The sequence below is a fragment of the Ursus maritimus genome, unplaced genomic scaffold (assembly GCF_017311325.1).
Source record: "Ursus maritimus isolate PB19 unplaced genomic scaffold, ASM1731132v1 scaffold_3, whole genome shotgun sequence".
NCBI lineage: Eukaryota > Metazoa > Chordata > Mammalia > Carnivora > Ursidae > Ursus > Ursus maritimus.
In genome coordinates this window covers 22,776,209-22,795,909 of record NW_024425563.1, presented here as the reverse complement: position 1 = coordinate 22,795,909, position 19,701 = coordinate 22,776,209, and the positions used below count along the sequence as shown (strand labels likewise).

The 19,701-nt window shown below is 48.1% G+C and overlaps 1 protein-coding gene across 3 annotated transcripts in view; it reads left to right on the top strand.

Annotated features, from left to right (window-relative positions):
* Positions 1–17,881, top strand: part of TSPAN33 (tetraspanin 33) — an 18,407-nt gene extending 526 nt beyond the window's left edge. The window contains exons 2-8 of one of the 3 annotated variants that reach the window (XM_040644019.1): positions 12,200–12,257; positions 12,919–13,046; positions 13,382–13,456; positions 14,488–14,583; positions 15,877–16,006; positions 16,398–16,558; positions 17,268–17,881. In XM_040644019.1, coding sequence (XP_040499953.1) covers positions 12,200–12,257; positions 12,919–13,046; positions 13,382–13,456; positions 14,488–14,583; positions 15,877–16,006; positions 16,398–16,558; positions 17,268–17,279 — 660 coding nt within the window. In that variant the 3' untranslated portion in view covers positions 17,280–17,881. Of the gene's footprint in view, positions 1–12,199; positions 12,258–12,918; positions 13,047–13,381; positions 13,457–14,487; positions 14,584–15,876; positions 16,007–16,397; positions 16,559–16,768 lie in introns of all 3 variants that reach the window. The other 2 variants (XM_040644018.1, XM_040644017.1) reach the window with 2 other exon arrangements.
* Positions 17,882–19,701: the final 1,820 nt, after the last annotated feature.

The following is a 19,701-nucleotide window of genomic DNA, read 5'->3' as shown; positions in this document are numbered from 1 at the left end:
GGGGGGGGGGGGAGGGTAATGCAAGAGATTCACTGAAGACTTAGGGGTATCCTCTGGTCATCGGATGAGCCTCTGTGACAGGCCAAAAAAATGGGTTTGCGTGGGAGAAGCGGGTTTTCCTGTTGGCCCAAAGCAGATCCAGTGGTACATTCATGACTGGGGGACTTTCAGGCCTGGGGGCTGGGAGGCCCAACAGCAAAGAAAAAAGGATGAAGGGGGGAAAACCCAGGCCTTCCCTCCCCCTTCCCTCAAAGAGGATGGGTTAAAGGGCTTCATCTTTTCCTTTTGGAGGCCTCTGGTGCCCCCTTCCTCCCAAAGGCTGAGAAGGGGCAGGAATGGCCTCCAGATGTGGATGCCTTTCCCAGCACTGTCCGAAACTTTGCCCCACCCTTCTCAGGACCAGACTCCATCCCCTGGAGCCTGACAGTCCAGCTTCTTTAAATTGGACCCCGTGTTGGGCTAAAAGGCCAGCAGTCCTTTCAGAATCTTATGAGCAGTGTGGAAAAGTGGAAAAAATATTGGACTGGGCCCACCTGGATTCCCATCTCCAACCTGCAGTTGTTGACTTGACTAACCTGGGCAATATGTTCGTCTCTGTAGGCCTTAGTTCCCTCCTCCATAAAAATCGAACCCGGTATGATCAGGGATGGCAGAAACACTCTGCTGGAGCTGGGAATCCAGCTGGACCAGATCATGAAATGCTAGCTCAATCCTGTTTCATGTCTATAGAGTCCTTGAGCTCTTCTGGGTTTGCGAACATAGAGAGGTCCTTCTCCGATCCCCCATTCTCTTCCAGCTCTGGTCACGCCAGAGCAGCTGCTGTAGGTACCCATTATCCCTGCCCATTTCAGCCTGAGACCTAAAGTTTAGACTTGCAGGAGAGAGAAAGCTTGAGTCTAAAATATGTTTCCTAGGAGAGGGAGCAGACCAGGCATCTAAGCCAGTTGCTGGAAAGGTTCATGGGGGCCGTGGTTTGAAGAACAGACACAAAGTACATAAGTGCTCGCCTGTTGGGACAAATGAGAGAAATCCCAGAGGGTGGTGATAAGAGCTCAGCCACTGTATTGGGAAAAATGAAGTTGGAGTTCCTAACAAATTCTCAGTTTTAGAACTGGAAAAAAAATCTAGAAGACATTCTGTCCAGCACCCACATTTTATATATGAGAAAACTGAAGCACAGAGATGTTAATTGTTTTATCTGAGGTCTGACAGCTGGTTAGTAAGTTTGAGCTGGTGGTTTTTCTATTGAACTACAGTGCGTCTAGGGGAAAGTCCATGGCCCAGACAACTGCTACTGTAGCCGGAGTGTTAGTGTTAGTAGTTAACCCAACTTCCCATGGTCTAGGGTCTGCCTCAGCTGGAGGTTAGGAAAGAACAGAAGAAGATCTCACCAGCACTCTGTCGAGGCTGGGGGACATTCTAAGGGAAACTCCCCGCCTAAGGGCAAGTCCCAGTGAACCCTCCTACATGCTCACTGAATGTGCCAGGCCAGTAACATGCCATCCTAGGGGATGACATACCATCCTCAGAGCCAGCATTAGCATCCCAGGGACCTCAGATCCTCATTTGAAGTTTCTCTATCAGCCAAGACTCTGCTTCTTCTTTGGAGCCCTTGGCGCTTCACCCTTATCTGTGTTCCCCAGCGACGACAGCTGGGTGCATCTGTTACACTTGCGTTCGTGGTCATTTTCTTGGACTTCCCCACCCTACTCCATCCCCCTCTCCCTTTGACCAGACAAATGACTTTGGGAGGTTGCAGCCAGGGTGAGAGTTTGGCTCCATAGACCCATTTACCTTGGTAAAAATGATTCATTCAGGGTCAGAGGACCTGGCTAACCAAGCTGGCACCACCCCAAATTAAAGAAGAGCCCCTTCTTAGCCCTACTTTAGACTCATAAAAAGTCAGAGGCTCTAGAAATAGCACAAGGAAGGACAAGAGGCCCAGTTCCTTTCTGGCATCAACTTACTGTGTGACCCTAAGCCAATATATCTGTCTCTCTGTCCTTAATCTTTCTTCTCTAAAGGAGAAAAATTTTCTGCCTCTGTGAACTATTCAAAGATGAATGCATCACTTTGGGGACTGTTTTCTTTCTTCAGGACCTGGGGCTGGTTCTAAGGATGCATCTGTCTGTGTCCTCGTGTCCCTGGGACATTGACCTTCCCAGAGGCCAGTACTTTTTGGGTGTTACTGAGCGTCACATCTCCCCCAGGCCCAGAGTCCCAGAGCTACATTCTACACAAATGCAGTTGGAGTTGAAGGGCTGCTTTTCCAGCTCAGGGGTCCTCTTTCTTCCTACCACCCTTCAGGGACTGGTTCCTGTGCTTTCTTTTTTGTGGGCTCTCACCATCCTAATCATCCCCACTTCTGCCCCGGAGACACCCATGTTGCTGCTCTCCTTTTCCAGGCAGACTGCATGTTCTGGCCAGCTGCTGGGGGAGCTGTGTATGGGTGGTGTTTGTGCTGGAACAAATTGGGAAGGCAGCCAGTATTGTCGGGGGTCACACTCGGTGGTGGTGTGGCACTGGCTATCCCTGCTGCTGCTCTAACAGCCCTGGCCCTTGGGTCATTTAGTCTGACTCAGAAGGCTGCTGGCTTCTTTGGAAGCAGGACCCGTTCCTCCTGTTCATGTTTCAAATCTCACTTCTCCTTTTGCTCAAGAGTTCTGGTCTTCTCCCCAGAATCATGCTGCTGGATGACTGATTGTTGGAATCCTATGACCCAGAGTAGTTGCCCCAAGACCCCAAAAGTTGTATTACAATTTGTCAGTTAAGAAGTAGCTGACTCGCCTCCCCTCCCTGTGCTGGACAGCTCTGTGCAGAGAAAACACCAATGCCATGGTACAGGCTTTATCAGCCTCGAGCACGCACTGGCAGGAACATTATCAGCACTGCTCATAGCGGTCATATCCCTCCTTGCTGGTCCTTTTTCCACCCAGGGCAGCCGTTGGGGTGGTTTTGAGTCAAGCCGAACTCAGACCTCCAGTCTCTGTGACTCAACTCAGGCTTCCTTGGTGGCCATGCCTCAGGGCTCCCAAGGCACCCTGTATATATACCTTGATTGCCACATCCCTTCCCTCTGCTGCAATTATATGTTTATTTATGTCTCCTCTTCTAGACTTCAGGCCCCTGAGGGTACTCTGCCTTATTCACTTCTTGCTTCTCAGTGCCCAGCTGAGTTTGGCAGGGTGGGGTCCTTACTGAATGCTTATTGAGTGGCAAATGAGGGAGCAGCCCCTACCTGGTGAAGGCATGCTGCCCCTCCTCCCTCTCTTATGGACACTACTGGTCTGTCAAGACGCAGCACAACCTTGAGTCCTTGAGCATTCTTGGTGGCGGAGAGGGATCCCACTGTGTTTTCTTCTGCACTGGGTCCTGTGGCCCAGCAACCCCCTCAAGCCAGGTCAGCCGTCTTGTCCAGCATCTCCCTTAGGGTCATGCATAATGACTACCTACAACACCCGGATGTTTTCACTTCCCCTGCAGCACATGTGGAGCCCCATCCTAGTCTCTCCTAGAATGAGCCAGGCCTCTAGTGAGGTATCTTCTTTAGAAATTCACTCTCCCCTCCAGGACCACTGTATGGGAGTCCCCAGGGCAGTGAGAATGCCCCATACCACCTGTAGCACCATCTGTCGTAACCTGGCTCAGAAGCCACGAGGAAATGACCAGGCATCAAGCCTGGCAAAAACCCCTCTGGAGTGGCAAGGCCCTTTCCACCACCCAACATAACCCCCAGCACACACACACACACACACACGCACACGCACACACACACTCACACCTAAGTACATTAGGAGGCAGAGCCCACCCCCCACCCCTACTCTCCTCCTTTCCCTGTAGACTAGGCACGCTGTAATAAGTGACGTAGTTACATTCTTTTAATTGAAAAAGGAAACACTAAAAATGAAGACAAGAAGCATTTCCTATGCTGTCAAGTCACTCACATGCTTTCTTATCTCAACAGCTCTGTTAGCCTTGTACCGAGTAGAAAATCATAAACTTCAAGAAGCCTTTGAAAGATTAAAAGAAAACACGTAACACCTCTCAGAATCTTGATAGCAGACTCTGTGCCAGGCTGGGAACTCCAGGGCCATAGTTTGAGTGTTTATACTACTGTGAGCCCCTGTGGACTTCTGTCCCTCGTGTATAACCTTGGAAAACCAAGACCAGCCATGGCCTAAGGAGAAGCTAAGTGGTTGGCTGCAGACATTGGAATGAAAGAGTTCTGTGGATTCCCCAACTCCAGCAGGACAATTCCGTCCAGTCCAGAGGGAGAAAGCTAAGAGCCAGTTTCACATAGATAGTTGCCACCTCAGAAACCCAGGAACAATGGTGCTGGGATGGCCGCACAAGGACCAGGGCATGCAGAGCCTGGGCAGTGAGAGAGGGGGCCCTACTTTACCTCGAGCAGACTTATCCAGAAATAAGGATAGAGAGGACTGAGAAACCAGATGTACTGTTGCCTCCCTCCCCACGTCCCTCTGGGTAGGGGCAAGGCTTTGATCCCCACACAGAGAATGACTCTATTCGCAGCTGTCCCCTACCACCACCTTCCAAAGAAGAGGAGAGGACTCAGAGACAGAGGCACCCACTTCATGTAGGCTGGACTTTAGAACGTGGAGACAGACGAGGCCAGGGCTTTCTCTCAGGGGCTGGTGGGCCCTGCATGGTGATGCCGTGTCTTCCCCTTTCAGGGTGCTGTTCCAGGGACTTCCCTCTGGGCCCTGCTGGCATCGTCACCTCCTGGTGCTCTCCTATTCCCCCCCACCACCACCACCTTAGCCTCACCCAGTTTGGAGATGACCAGCTACTCCCCCAAGAGGACTGCAGGCAGCTTCTTCCCACCTCATGTGATGCCCCCAGGTGAATGCATGGCCCAGGTCACAAGGCTCCGGAGACATAAAGACTTAGGTTCCTGTCCCATTTAGCTGCTCACTCTCTGAGGGAGCTGGGGAAAGTTACTTGAATCCTCCCAACGTCAGTTCAGTAAAATGGAGATACTAACACCCTTTTGGGATTGTGGTCAGAATTCAATGAAAGAGTGGGTATAAAGTACCTGACCCTTAGCACTCAACAAAGGGTAGCTATTACTGTTGCTAGAAAGAGCTCCTAGAGGTCACCTGTTAGGGATGGGCATGGAGAGCCAGGATGAGTGTTCCTTCTGACACGCAGCAAGTAGCTGAAGATTGAGTCTAGGTGAGGGCTAGCTCACCTTGGGCCTGACTTCCTTCAGCCTCAAACCCCCTTTGCTCATATTTCTACTGTTAGCCAGAGAGAGGTGATAATTTATGATGTCTTTATAGATTTTATGGTTCACAGAGACGTTTCATATCTGTCATGAGAACAGTGACCCCACTGTTGTCTCTGAGGGCCTTAGGTAAGTCCACTTGTCAGGGCTCGTCACACCACCTTGGTCTTAAGGTACAATCCAAGTGGACTCCAAGAGCTAATTTGCCTGTTATTATTGGCATTTGGGCACCAGAGCCAGGAGAACTCTTGTTCAGAGTTTCACCTTGGGGCCCTATAACCTTCCTCCCTTAGTGCATTATAATGGCCCTGACATCGTGAGTGTTCCAGGGACTAGGATAGGGTTTTTCTCATAACGCCAAATCATAGCTGTCTTTCTACAATTTGCAAGAAAAAAAAGTCAAGTAATGGAGAGAATTTTCTCCATTTTTTATTTTCTCCCATGAACATTAGTATCTGTGGCTGCTTATCTGCCAGCAAATGCTAGCAGAAGGCAAAGGGAAGAGGACAGGAGCAACCAAATATTTTGTAAAACTAGGAAACTATTTAGAGTAGTGCCTGTATTATTGTTTTATGAGATGTAGAGACATATGCTTAACAGCCTTGTCGTTGCTTAGTAAATTGTTCCTAATTTCTATGATAGAAATTAATATGTTGTGCTTCCTCACATGACACATTGAGAAAGACACAACATTATCTGTGCAATATTTCTGTCAAAAATGTGTCGCCTGAACCAAACTGTGAGAAACAATCAGATAAATTCAAACCGAGGGATATTCTGCGAAACAGCTGGCCTGGACTTATAAAAAATGCCAGTGTTGGGGCACCTGGCTGGCTCAGTCGGTATATGCAACTCTTGATCTTGGGGTCGTGAGCTCGAGCCCCGTGTTGGGCATAGAGTTTACTAAAAAAAAATGCCAGTGTCAAAAAAATGTTAGAACAAGTGTTGACAAGGGTGTGGAGAAATTAGAACCCTGGTACATTGCTGGTGGGAATAGTGGTGCAGCCACTATGAAAAGAGTCCAGTAATTCCTCAAAAAATTAAACATAGAATTACCATATGAGCTGGCGGTTCCACTCCTGGGTATACACCCAAGAGAACTGAAAACAGGTATTCAAACAAAAACCAGTACACCAGAATTCACAGCAACACTATTTACAGGAGCCAAAAGGTGGGAACAACTCAAATGTCCATGCGTGAACGAATGGGTAAACAAATTGTGTCATATCCATACAATGGAATATTATTAGGCCATAAAAAATAATGAAGTACTGATACATGCCACAGCATGGATGAACCTTGAAAACATTATGCTCAGTGAAAGAAGCCAGACACAAAGGGCCATATACTGTATGATTCCATTTATAGGAAATGTGCAGAATAGGCAAAACTATAGAGCTAGAAAGCCGACTGTGGTTGCTGGGGGTTGGAGGTGTGGAGGGAATGGGGGGAGTGACTGTTTAATGGGTTAAGGATTTCTATCTGGGGTGATGAAAAAGTCCTGGAACATGATAGCAGAGATGCTTGCACAGCAACGTGAACGAACTTAAGGCTGCTGAACTGTGAAATGGTTAATTTTTTTATATATGTATTTTACCACAATGTTTTATTTATGTTCTTTTTTAAAGAGATCTTATTTATCTATTTGACAGAGAGGGAGAGAGAGATAACGAGGAAGAGAACACAAGCAGGGGGAGCAGCAGGCAGGGGGAGAGGGGGAAGCAGACTCACCGCTGAGCAGAGAGCCCCCTGTGGGGCTCAATCCCAGGACCTGGGATCATGACCTGAGCTGAAGGCAGATGCTTAACTGACTGAGCCACACAGCTGCCCCTTACCACAATTTTTTAAAAGTCAGGGTCTTGAAAGACCAAAAACAAAGAAAAGAAAAAAGAAAAAAGCTGCAAAACTCTTCCAGGCCAAAGGAGACTTGATCACTAAAGATCACTAAATGCATGATCCTTGATGGGATCCTGGATCAGAAAAAAAAGAAAAGAAAAAAAAAAAACAGGTATAAAGGACATTATTGGGGGAATTGGGGAAAGGTAAATATGGACTGTAAATTAGAGAGCAGTGATAACATATTAAAGTTTAAGAAGAGAATTTAGCATGTCAAAATAGTACAGGTTATACTAACAGAGCATTCTAGATTCCTGGTGCTCTGACAACTCAACAGTATTGAGATCCATTGCCTTACACTCTGGTGTAAGGACAGACCCCCCTGATTAAAGCTTGTGAAATTGCATGCAAGTGAATCCCAGTTTAGGAAAATCGGTTATTAAAAAATGTGGATTTACTAACCAACTAACACCTAACAAATTGGGCATGGTTGTTTTTAAATAGATTTCATTTTTTAGAACAGTTTTAGTTTTACAGAAAGATTGGGAAGATAGTACAGAGAGTTCCCATATACCCCACATCCAGTTTCTCTCAACATCTGACATGAGCGTACATTCGTGACAATTAATGGTATTACCATTATCACCAAGGTCCATACTTTATTCAGATCTCCTCAGTTTTTGCTTAACACCCTCTTTGTGCTCCAGGATGCCATCCAGGATACCAAATTTCATTTAGTTGTCCTGTCTCCTTAGGTTTTTGTTGGCTGTGACAGTTTCTCAGAATTTCCTCGGTTTTGGGGGAGCCTGGGTGGCTCAGTCAGTTAAGCATCTGACTCTTGATTTCGGCTCCGGTCCTGATCTCAGGGTTGTGGGATGGAGCTCCATGCATCGAGCTCGAGCTGGTCATGGACAGGCTTGAGATCATCTCTCTGCCCCTCCCCCCTAAAAAAAAGAGAAAGGAAAGAATTTCCTCAGTTTTGATGACTTTGGCACTTTTGAGGAGCACTGGTCAGTTCTTTTGTAGAATGTCCCCGTATTGGAACTTGCCTGGTGTTTTTCTCATGGCTGTAACGGGGTTATGTGTTTTCAGGAGGAAAACCACAGCAGTGAAGTGTCATTTTCCATCCCATCATATCACATACCTGTGATTTACTTCTGTGGATGTTGACCTTACCTACCTGGCTGAGGTAGTGTTTGCCGCCAGGTGCTTCCACCGTAAAGTTAGTCTTCCCCCCCCCTTCCACCCCGTGCTCTTCGGAAAGAAGTCACTCTGTGCAGCCCACACTTGGGAGCAGGGAGTTGTTCTCCACCTCCTTGAGAGTGCAGCGTCTACACACAAATTATTTGGAATTCTTCTGCATGGGAGATTTGTCTTTTCTCCCTCGTTTATTTATTTAAGCCTTTTAAAAAAAATTTAAGTCCTTTTTATCCGTATGGACTTTATCCGTATTTTATGTTTGGGGTAATAATTTCATACTTCCTTATTTTGACGTCCCTTTGGACATCAGCGTGGGGGGGGGTGTTTGTTTTTAAGCATTTCCTCACTTTCTGGCACCATGAGATACTCCAGGTTTATCTCGTATATCTCCTGCTCCAGTGGAGAGTGGATTGAACCATTTTCCCAAGGAGGCCAGGGGATGGCTATTTTCATTATAAGGTGCTTACTCACCTTCTATAAGGATAGAAGTATTGGTGTGTGCAAGTTATTTTACATAATTTGATTGACAACTCTTCAGGAACATGCCTTTTGCTAGACTCGGCTATTTTAAAAACTATGTCTAGCTTGTAAAAATTTCCAGTGAGGCTTCATTCTAGCCAGAATATGAAAAGCCATTCTAAGAAGTGTCTTTATCTCCATCCTCATGATGAAAGGAGGTCATTGGCGATATTGCGGGGTGTTATAAGGATTTTGTGGCAAAGCCTGACATGGCAGAAAGAGTTCCGGACTGAGATTGGAAACTGGGTTCAGTCCAGATGTTTCCTCTGCACCCACGTGCACTTGGTCAAGTATCACTGTGCTCTTTGGGCCTCATCTATAAAAGAGGTGAGTGGCTGAGCTCATTTCTAAGGTTCTATTCAGCTCTAAAACGCTGTACTATTAACGGCGGCGGCATTAACTTTGGGACGGCAGTAGCTTTGAGGAATTCAGGGTGGGAGATGTGGGCAGGAATAGGAGTGTGAAAGGGCAAGCTGTGACTCCAGGATGAAGAGGCAGATCAGGGATAGAAATGTCGAATTTTAGAGTTGGCTAGTGAGCTCCGGGTAAGCAGTGTCATTCGTGATCGTATTAAATATTAATGATAATATTAAAGTCTTAATCTTGATTTTAATGTAACCTGCACCTGCTGCTCTAGACGCCTGGCTGAGTGTGCTTTAGGCTTGTGGTTCTCAAACTTGGCTGCACACTGGAATCACCTGGAACGCATTCAGAAGTACTGTTGCCTGGGTTCCAATGTCAGAGATTCTGGAATATGTGCTTTGGGGTGCAGCCGAGGCATCAGCGGTTTTAAGTTCTTCTCTCCCTGCCCTCCCTCCCATTCTAATGACACCGAGTTTGGAAAAGATAGACTCTAGATGTTCTTGTCCCTCTCCCATATAACATACAGGTCTCCTTAAGGGCAGGGACCGTATCTTACTCATCTCTGCGGTCCTCGGAGTACATTGTGCAGAGCCGCCGATGAACGGAATTTGGACAGTGTGTTAGTTTCCTATCGCAGCTGTAACAAGTGACCACCAACTCATTGCCGACTACAACACAAATTAGTTTTCTTACGTTCTGGGGGTCAGAATTCCAAAATGGGTCTCACTGAGTAAGACCAAGGTATCAGCAGGGATGGTCCCTTCTGGAGGCTCCAGAGGAGACTCTATTTCCTGCCTTTCTCAACTTTTAGAGGCTGCCTGTCTTCCGTGGCCCATGGCACCACTGCACTCCCACCTCTGCTTCCACTGTCATACTGATCTCCTTCTCTGACTCCGACCTTCTTGCCTCCCTCTTCTAAGGCCCACCAGGGCAATCTCCCCATCTCCAGATCCTTAATCACATTTGCAAAGCCCCTATGGCCACGGAAGGTGACATATTCACAGGTTCCAGGAATTAGGACAGGACATCTTTGGGGGGACATATTCTACCTACCACAGATAAAGGCAGAGCAGCTTTGCAATTACAGGCCCACACGTGGAATGAGGTTACCGCCATACGTGGCATCTCTTTACTTTCTTTCTTGTTTTAGTTGGGTTAGGATTTAATCAGAGACCGTCTCTGTGGAAAGTTATACATCCTAGGAAAATTTAACATGTTGCAAAACAGTGAGGAGACTGGGAACAACAGAAATAAAGAGCAGATACATATCTTTCAATGATTCAGTAAAAGGATATTCAGAACCGTTAATTAGCTGCGGGGAGTTTTAAAGGGCAGGCAGGCCAAGATACTCAATCACTCTGGCAGAGGGCTGTGCCTACAGGCCTCAGGGGTGATTGGGATCTCTGCCATGCGGTTTCCTCTCCTCCCACCCACTCCGCCTTGCTCCCTCAGCCTGGTTCTGCTGGGGGACTACAAGCCAGCTGGCACCTCCAGCCCCACTCCCCGCTCTGCAAGCAGCTCCCTCTCTCCTAACAAATCGCATAAGGGAGGGCCAGCAGATAACACATCTGACCCTGAGTCCGAGGCAATGTCAAATGACTGGGGGGGCAAGGCTGTGTCTATAGCCAGAGAAGAGTCCTGAAAGATATGGTTTTAGATAAGGGTCTAAATGCGCCGGAAGGCAGAGGCCACTAAGGAAAAATGTCTTTCTGCTGAGGGACTACTCTGACCCTATTACCTCTCTAGGGGCCCTATTCCCTTCTCCCACCAAAGCCCCAAGATGGCTCTTTCCAGCTGGTCTCTGTCTTGTAGGACAGTGGAGTCTAGCCAGCCATCTCCTTCCCCACTGAGTTGGTCAAGTCCCTGCTGCTGAGAACTCCCTCCAGCCAGAGCTTGGCCCCAGCTATTGCCATGGTGACAGCCAGCTGCTGCTTAGCACCAGCCTGGGGACTGGGCACAAAGAAAGAGTGGCCAAGAGATGTGCACACTGGGCTGCCCTGCACTCCTGGAGGCCTGGGGAGGGGGCAGAAAAGGCCCCTTTGGGGATTGCTGGTACACAGCTTTATTCTCTCAGGGAGGAGCCAGGATGTTTGAACTGTCTTTTGCTCCACACTGGAATCCAGGGTTATAAAGATAAAGGCTCCTTTGCCAAGGCAGTTTGGTATTTTACACACATGCATTCATGCATGCATTCTTTCGCATTGGTATGCTCTTCCATTCTCAAATTTGACACCATTTTGACCCCCAAGGGAGTTAGGGATCTGGGAGTGTGCATCTACTCAGGCCTGCTTCAGCTTTAACACCTGCCATTGGGGGCACCTGCGTGGCTCAGTCGATCGGGCATCTGCCTTTGGCTCAGGTCATGATCCCAGGATCCCAGGATTGAGCCCCGCTTTGGGCTCCTTGCTCAGTGGGGAGTCTGCTTCTCTCTCTCCCTCTGTCCCTCCCCCCTTCATGCTCTCTCTCTCTTTCAAATAAATAAAGAAAATATTTTTTAAAAACCCTTCCCTTTGATGTAGCTGAATTCAAATTCAAAACTTGTGACCCTGGACAAGTTAACTATTAGTAATGGTAGATATATTTATTGTCAGGCATTGTGTTAAATGCTTTCCATGCATTATCTAATTTCACAGTAGTTTTATTCGATGTAGTTGTTTTAAATTCCCATCTTTAGGTACAAAACTGAGGCCCAGAGATTTGTTTATCAGAGGCCCAGGTTTGACTGGCTCCAAAGCCCACATTCTTAACCACTGTTAGTAACCTTGAATTGCCTTAATTTTCTCATCTGTGAAATGGCGAAAATAGCTGCCCCACAAGATAACTGTGTTGTGGGGATCATATGAGATCATCTTGGTAAAAGCTTTTCTTGGAGGCAAAGTAGACAGATGCTATCAACTGAATCTCTGGGGAGACAGAGGTGCTCAGCTCTGGCTCCTAGGAAAGTCATCGTCCTCCTGTTCTCCTTAAGGTAACTTGCAGTGGGCTCTCTGGTTTCCAAAATCTCAGGGTCTGCCTCATTCCCTGTGTCCCCAGGTGATTTCCATGGTGATGGTGGCTGTGGGAGTCTACGCTCGGCTGATGAAGCATGCAGGTGAGCTAGAGGTCCCCTCCATCCCCCCATGACTCTTGCCAAGCCCCTTCCTCCCCTGCTTCCTTCAGCCCTGGCCCTCTAATACGCTTTCCCACATAAGCTGTGGAGCTAAAGAGGACAGCTGTCCTTTTGCCCAATCTTAACACCCTACTCCAAGGCATGAGGCCAGCCATGCCTGTTCACCAGGATTTCCCTGAGCTCCCACGAATCATCCAGGATCTGCCTGTATTTTAGGCTTAGGAAGTATCTAGGAAAGGAGGCAGGCCTCTGGGAGCAGAGAGTCATCAGAGGCCACAGCACCCCCCTCACTGTGTCCTGAAGTAACTCAACCTCCATTCCTGTTCCACTGCACAAAGTCTCCAGGAAACGGAATCTGCAAAAGTGGGAGTCTAATGCCATTCTAATTCTTTTCTGGAGCGAAAGTGGTTCCTCCTCTCTTAAGCTTGGGAATAAAGGCTCTCACTTTGTTAGTTCCTCAAATTAAATGTCACAAACCCTTCTGGGCCTTTTTTACTCTCCCCTCGGGAGGGGAGAGTACTGCCTCCCCATAACCGTCATCCGACCATACTAGGGATTCCCCCAGCAGAGAACAGTTCTGGGGGACACCCCCCCACCTCGTAGTCAGCACCAGGCTCAGACTGAGAGACAGTCCTTCCCCCAGAAGCAGCCTTGGCCTGCCTGGCCGTGGACCCTGCCATCCTGCTGATTGTGGTGGGCGTTCTCATGTTCCTGCTCACCTTCTGCGGCTGTATTGGATCGCTTCGTGAGAACATCTGCCTCCTACAGACGGTGAGTGGTCAGGGGCCCCCAGAAAGACCCTGGCCTCCTCCATATGCCTCCCAGGCTCCTGATGCCATTCCTACAACCTTTCAGTTTCGTCTGTCCCACCCCCCACTCCAAGGCCTGTGCTGTCTGCTCCCCACTATAGGGCTCAGCCCAGATGACCCAGCACAGGGTGGCCAACCTCAAGACAGCATGGCAGAGGCAGAGGCCTTTATCATGCGTGGGGCATCTGGGAGAAGTGCCCCATAGCTCCCCAGGACCCAGTACTCCCCATGGCCCTGAGAGGGGCTAAAGCCCAGCATGGTAATCAACTGTCTCCTTTTCCTGCCTGCTCCCCACAGTTCTCACTCTGTCTCACCATCGTGTTCCTGCTACAGCTGGCTGCAGGGGTCCTGGGCTTCGTCTTCTCAGACAAGGTAACATTGGGAGCCGAGGGGGCCTCCTCAGGTGTGAACCAGAGGGAGGAAGAGAAGGTTCCTGCCTAGGCTTAGCCTGATTAATTAACCACAGGGCTCCTTCCCCTGAGAAGCATCAGCCTTTGAAAGATTCTCCTTAGGGATGAACGAATGGCCTTTAAAGTCACCATTTTTAAAGAGGATTTCCAAATGGTAAAGTGTTTTCCTCTGACACTCTGAGAAGCCAACAGGAAAATAAATTCTATGAACACAAAGTTAAAATAATCTTCAAACTTTAATGGCAAATTATTGGGTAAAACAATTATCAAGTAGACCATAGACAATATGAGGAATCTTTTCTTTCTTCTAAACATTGCTTATTGGGATAAACAAAAGGAAAGAAGGGGGTAACTAAACGAGATTTTGAGCAGTGCTCACCATAGCTGGAAGTGGTCTGCTATTTAGTGACAGTCCTTTTAGTTAAGAACCAGAATTCCTTTCTCAAAGAGCAAATGATTACCAGGGATAGTATTGGGCTATAGACAAGAAACTCTGAGAAAAGTAGCAGAGCAAGAAGGAAGAAAGCATGGTGGAAACTATGAAATGGGGAGCCACTGAGTTCATTCAGAATGTCCTAACCCTTCTGACTTAGTAAAATCCTAAAATGATGTTTGGAGTCTAAAGAGATGCAGTTCTCTTCTGTCCACTGGAGGTCAGTGTCTCAGCTTTGTAATCTCTTTTCTACCAAAATATGTATGTATTAAAGTCTCTGCTTTGCATCAACAAGTATTTTGCGCTAAGAGTGTTCAGAGGTAAATAAATCTTGGATTATCTCAAAATGTGGCTCTGAGAAGAGGCAACAGCAGGTCCTGTGTTTCTCTTGCCTACTGATACCTGAGGGCCCAGGGATGGATGGGCTTTGGAACTGGCCATCCACCTAGGACCTGGTTCTGATTTCAAGGCTGACTTAACTGAAGAAGGACGACCATTGAAGGGAGGAACAGGCTAGGGATCAGTGCTGTGTTCTGATTCCCTACTCATGTCTCTGGCAGGCACGAGGGAAAGTGAGCGAGATCATCAATAATGCCATTGTGCACTACCGAGACGACTTGGATCTACAGAACCTCATCGATTTTGGCCAGAAGAAGGTATGGGCTAGGAGTGGGGGGTTCACCTGTGGTTTGAGAGACTGTAGGCAAAAGTTAATACCATCCCAAGAGACACCTCACCCTCCAGGCCTATGGGCTTCTTCATTACCTGCCAGGTAATGGATTCTGGAAGGAGGTTTGGCAAAAAACCATACATAACAGAGTGCTTTGAAAGTACTTTTAAGAGAACAGAACAGTAGTGTATATAGTAATCTACCATTTGTGTAAAAAAAAGAGGGAGGAAAAATATGTATCCATATTTGCAAAAGGAATTTACAAGGATATGTAGAAAGTATTCTAAGTTGTTACTTATAGGGGGATAAGGAAATGGGCAGATTTTAAAATATTACCTATTCAAAAGTTAAGTGTTCAAAGTTGTGGCAAAATGTACCATTTTAACCTAAGTATACAAATCTGTGGCACCAAGCACACTCACATTGTTTACATCCATCACCACATCCCTCTCCAGAACTTTTTCGTCTTCCCCAAACGAAACTCTACCCATTAAACACTGATTCCCGATTTCCCCCGCCCCAACTCCTGACAACTACCATCTATTTTCTGTGTATGAATTTGACCACTCGAGGGACCTCATATAAATGGAATCGTACAGTATTTGTCCTTTTATGACTGGCTTATTTCACTTAGCATGTCTTCAGATTTCATCCATGTTGTAAGATATGTCAAAGTCTCTATTTTAAGGCGGAATAACATTCCATTGTATGTATCAACCACACTTTGTTAATTCACTCATCATGCACACCTGGGTCACTTCCACCATTTAGTTATTGTGAATAATGCTGCTATGAATCAAAAGTTGAATTTTAAATAAAAGTGCTTTTGAGACCAGTACTGAGTTCCCCTTCCCTTGGTGCAAGTTGCTTGGATCCTACGTGCTTTCATGGAGTAATTATGGGCACATAATATTGAAGATTCTCTTCTGTTTCCTCTGTATTAAAACAAATATTTTCAACACTGATCCTTTAATTATTTCAGCCAGTGTTTTTGAACACCTCCTTTTGCAGCCTCTATACTATGCAGAAACTGCTCTCAAGGAGCTCATAGCTGAATGTGAAAAACAAAAAATATATACAAGTATGGTCGTTATAACAAGGTATATCAAGGTAAAGGCCACTGAGAAACGTGAGCTCAAGGTTTAACATTGTGTTTTAAAACAACCTGAATTTACAAATGGAAGCTGGCCATGGACTTTTGACTGCTCTGAGAATTCCCCTGGTCACTTCAGTGTGAGGAGTGGGGGATTCTTAACCTCTGTGGTGGGCTTTGTTGCAGTTCAGCTGCTGTGGAGGGATTTCCTATAGGGACTGGTCCCAGAACATGTACTTCAACTGTTCAGAAGACAACCCAAGCCGTGAGCGCTGCTCTGTGCCTTACTCCTGTTGCTTGCCCACCCCGAACCAGGTGAGCCTACATCCCACTTCATTTCCTCCTGGGCAGCAATTTCAGTTACTTCCCAACTAGGGTAGCCACTGTGGGGAATCCCCATTGCCTAGCTTAACCCATCAATTTCGTAGGACAGCTGTCAGATGTTTCTCTTCACCCCAATCTAATGACTCTGTTAACTTTTCACTCCTGCGGTCCACGTGGGGATTCAGAAGGGGCAGGTCTCTAAAGCAAGGAGAACTGAACTCAGATCTCCCAGAGGGAAGGAAGCTTGCATTTAGCAACTTCCAAGTTAGGATCCTCCACGTATATTCCCTAATAATTTAGGAATTTAGGAAGGGTGGGAAGACCATCAGCTAGGGCCCAAAATAAAAAGTTTGGGAACGGGAGTTCCATTTGGCTTTTCAACTCTTTGATCAACACCATGTGTGGCCAAGGTATGCAGGCCCTTGACTACTTGGAGGCTAGTAAAGTCATCTATACCAATGGCTGTATTGACAAATTGGTCAACTGGATACACAGCAACCTCTTCCTTCTTGGTGGTGTAGCACTGGGCCTGGCCATCCCCCAGGTAACTTACCCTGTAAGACTTGTGGGTCCTACAATTCTGCAAAGACTTCTTTGTTTTGGGGAGGGCACCTGGGGACCAGCCAGGGTGTCAGGCATTGACATTGCTACGAAGCAGGGGATGGGGTGGTGCTAACCATACAGGGAAGATCAAGTCAGGGAAAACAAAGACATCACTCATTGCTGAGGGCCCAATCCATCTCACCTCTCCCAGCTGGTAGGAATCCTGCTGTCCCAGATCCTTGTGAATCAGATCAAAGATCAGATCAAGCTACAGCTCTACAACCAGCAGCACCGAGCTGACCCATGGTACTGAGAATCCATCCTGCACCTCCTCACTATGGCGACAGGCGAGCCTCATCGACCAATAGCAATGGGTATAGCTCTCAGCACCAAATGGAGATTTGGATTCCGGTTCCCCAGTGACAGCCCAGTGGGGAGAAGCCAAGTCCAGCCGGGCAGAAGGCAGGGTGCACAGGTGGCTCAAATTTTGGAAGGATGCACTTGCTCCTCTCCTCCATCTTAGCCCTCGGCATTGTTAGAGTTATTCTGCATTATTTTTAACCTTACGCATTTGGGTTTATGGTTTTTGTTTTGTTTTTTTTTTTAAATTTAGTCTGGGCAGAGATGTTTGCGAAACATCAGTTGCACAGAGTTTTGGGGGTGCTAGGTGTTGCTTTTCACCGAGGCACTACAACCCATTGTTCTACCAGGGCTGCTACTGAGCCTGCTGGACATACTCTGATTCCATCTGTTGCCAGCAAGACCTGGCTGGAGAGTGGACACCAACAGCCCTACCTGGAGTCCAGTCCGTATGATACCAGCTCCAGAAGCGAAGAGAGTGGAATAGGCAGTGAGCTTGGGGTGGACTGGGGACGGCTGAATGTGTTGGGTAGGAATGGAAGGCGATGTGTTTACTAAATGCTGCCCAGCCATCCTCCCAGGTAGTCAAAGTGAGCTACATCCTGCCCCTCCTTCATTTCCATGGAAACATGGCAGCAAGGGCAAGGGGTACAACAGCAGCCGAATTCATCCCTCTCCCCCACTCCACCCGTTTTTAAAAGGTTTGGAACCATGGTCTTTATACTCTGCAGCCAGCAGAGGTGGGACCGAGCCACTTGTGCCCTTGAATTCCTCCCCTCTGGCCCTCCCTCTCCAGCGAGTGGGGTTTCTTTAACCTTGGCAGTGTGCTGAAGAGGAAAGGTTAACACCCCCCCCTCGCCCCCATTACCCTGCACCAGAGCTCAGTATTTCTACAGTGTAAGAAGCAGGGATCTTGCTGGGGCAGGGGAGCCAGAAGTGGCAATAAAAGTTTGTTGACCTGCGCTAAATTGGACTCCATGAATTTTCCATTCTGGCAACAAGAAGGGGAGGGGTAGAAGGGCGCAGCGGGTGGGCCCTCCCTCCAGGTGGGGACTGGAGACTCCCCTAAACACCACAATACGTCCCGGGCCCCATCCCTCGCCCCACCTCCCTCAACCAGATGCACTACTCCCCTCCCACAACCCCGCCCCCTCTGGTCTAAATTAGGTCGAAAGATTCCCAGTTCCGACCTGGGAATGGCGTAATGTTTCCCAAAGCCAGATGTTAATTTTTTCCCCAAACTAAACTGAATTAAAATTGGCCACCCAAAACTTTCAGGACGGGGGTAGATAGGCACACAGCTGGAAATCAGAGTCTAGCGCTCTCCGCTAGGGCGGGGAGGGGAACGAGGAGGAAGAAGGCCCTCCCTTCGCCCCCCAGTCTGGGCCCTCCAGCCCCCTCCTCCCTCTTTATCTGAAGGAGCTCGTACCGCTGCCAGCCGTACTCCAAGGAGTATTCAGAAAAAATTCCCAGCGGGGCGCGGGGCTCCCTCACGCCCAGAGAAGCGTGCGAGGGCGGCTAGCCTGGAGGCCCGGCGGGCGCGTCGGGGGCGGGGCCGGGGCGGGGCCGCGCGGCGCTGTGGGTGGTCCCCGCCCCCGCGGCGGCAGGAGCCGGCGCCTCCGCCCCCAGCCAGGGAGGCGCTGGGAGCTAGGTTGCCGGGGGGCGGTACGGGGCCGTGGGACGCAGCTATGCTGTTAGTGTTCCCCGAAGTCTCGCTGCCCTCTGCTGTCGGGGGTCTCAGACTAGGAGCTTTGGCCTGGCCGGTGAAAGACTCGAAAGAATCCCGACCGCGCTGGAGAGGCTGAGTCGCGAGTTCTCTCCCCGCCCCCAGTTTCTTCTAAACGAGCCTTCTGCTCCTGGGAGGGCGCCTTTCCAGCAGCCGCCTGGGGCCCCAGCCAATGTTTAGCTCCAGCTAGTAACACAACGGAAAGAAAAAAATAAAATCATCACAAATAAAAAAATTAAAAGTAAGGGCCTTTTATTCTGAGAGAAGAGTAAAAAATGTGTCGAAGACACATTTTATAAAGTATTTTATACTTTTTCTTCTTTTGGTGACGCGCACCGTCACTTGGGTTAGGACTTGGGGTGACGCACTTTCCCGGTTCACCGGCTTGGAGGAGCTCACCTGGCAAGGGGCTCGTCTGGGGCCTCTCGGAATAAGAGAACAGGAATGGAGGTCCACAGAACCAGGATTCAAATCCAGACTGCTAAAACTCCAAACTACACCTTTATTTAGGTCTTTCGGCTCTAGCCTTCTGGGCTTGGACGAAAGGATCAGGAATTTTGCCCAAGTCCCAGGCCTTATAGGGCCGCTAGCAGAAGTTCAGAAGCTTATATTGCAGTTCGTCGTTCCTAGTTACATTCATTTCTCAGTGTCTCTGGTTCTCAGTCTCTCTAGCTTACTTTCTCTTTGGCCTGATGCTGGGAGAGAAAATGCCCTGATTTTTAAAATGGTTTCTCATTGGTATTTCATGTTTCATTTTAATTTGCTCCCTGGATTTCAGCTTCTAATAACCCTAGTCTCAAACATGTGGTGGGGTTAACACTGGTATCTTAGAATAGCTATCAAAACTAGGCCTCAGAGGTGGTGAACGGAGGAAAATTCTTGGGGCCACGGAAATCAGGCCAGATGGACAGAAGTGGGAGAAAGGCCTGAAGGATGGTGAAAATCCTGCTGGGATGAGGTGGCAAGAAAGGTACTGCTAGTTCTGTGGGCCTCAAACCCTACTATGTAAACAGGGACTTTGAGTCCAAGAGTGCAAATTTTGCAGAATGTTCAATGAA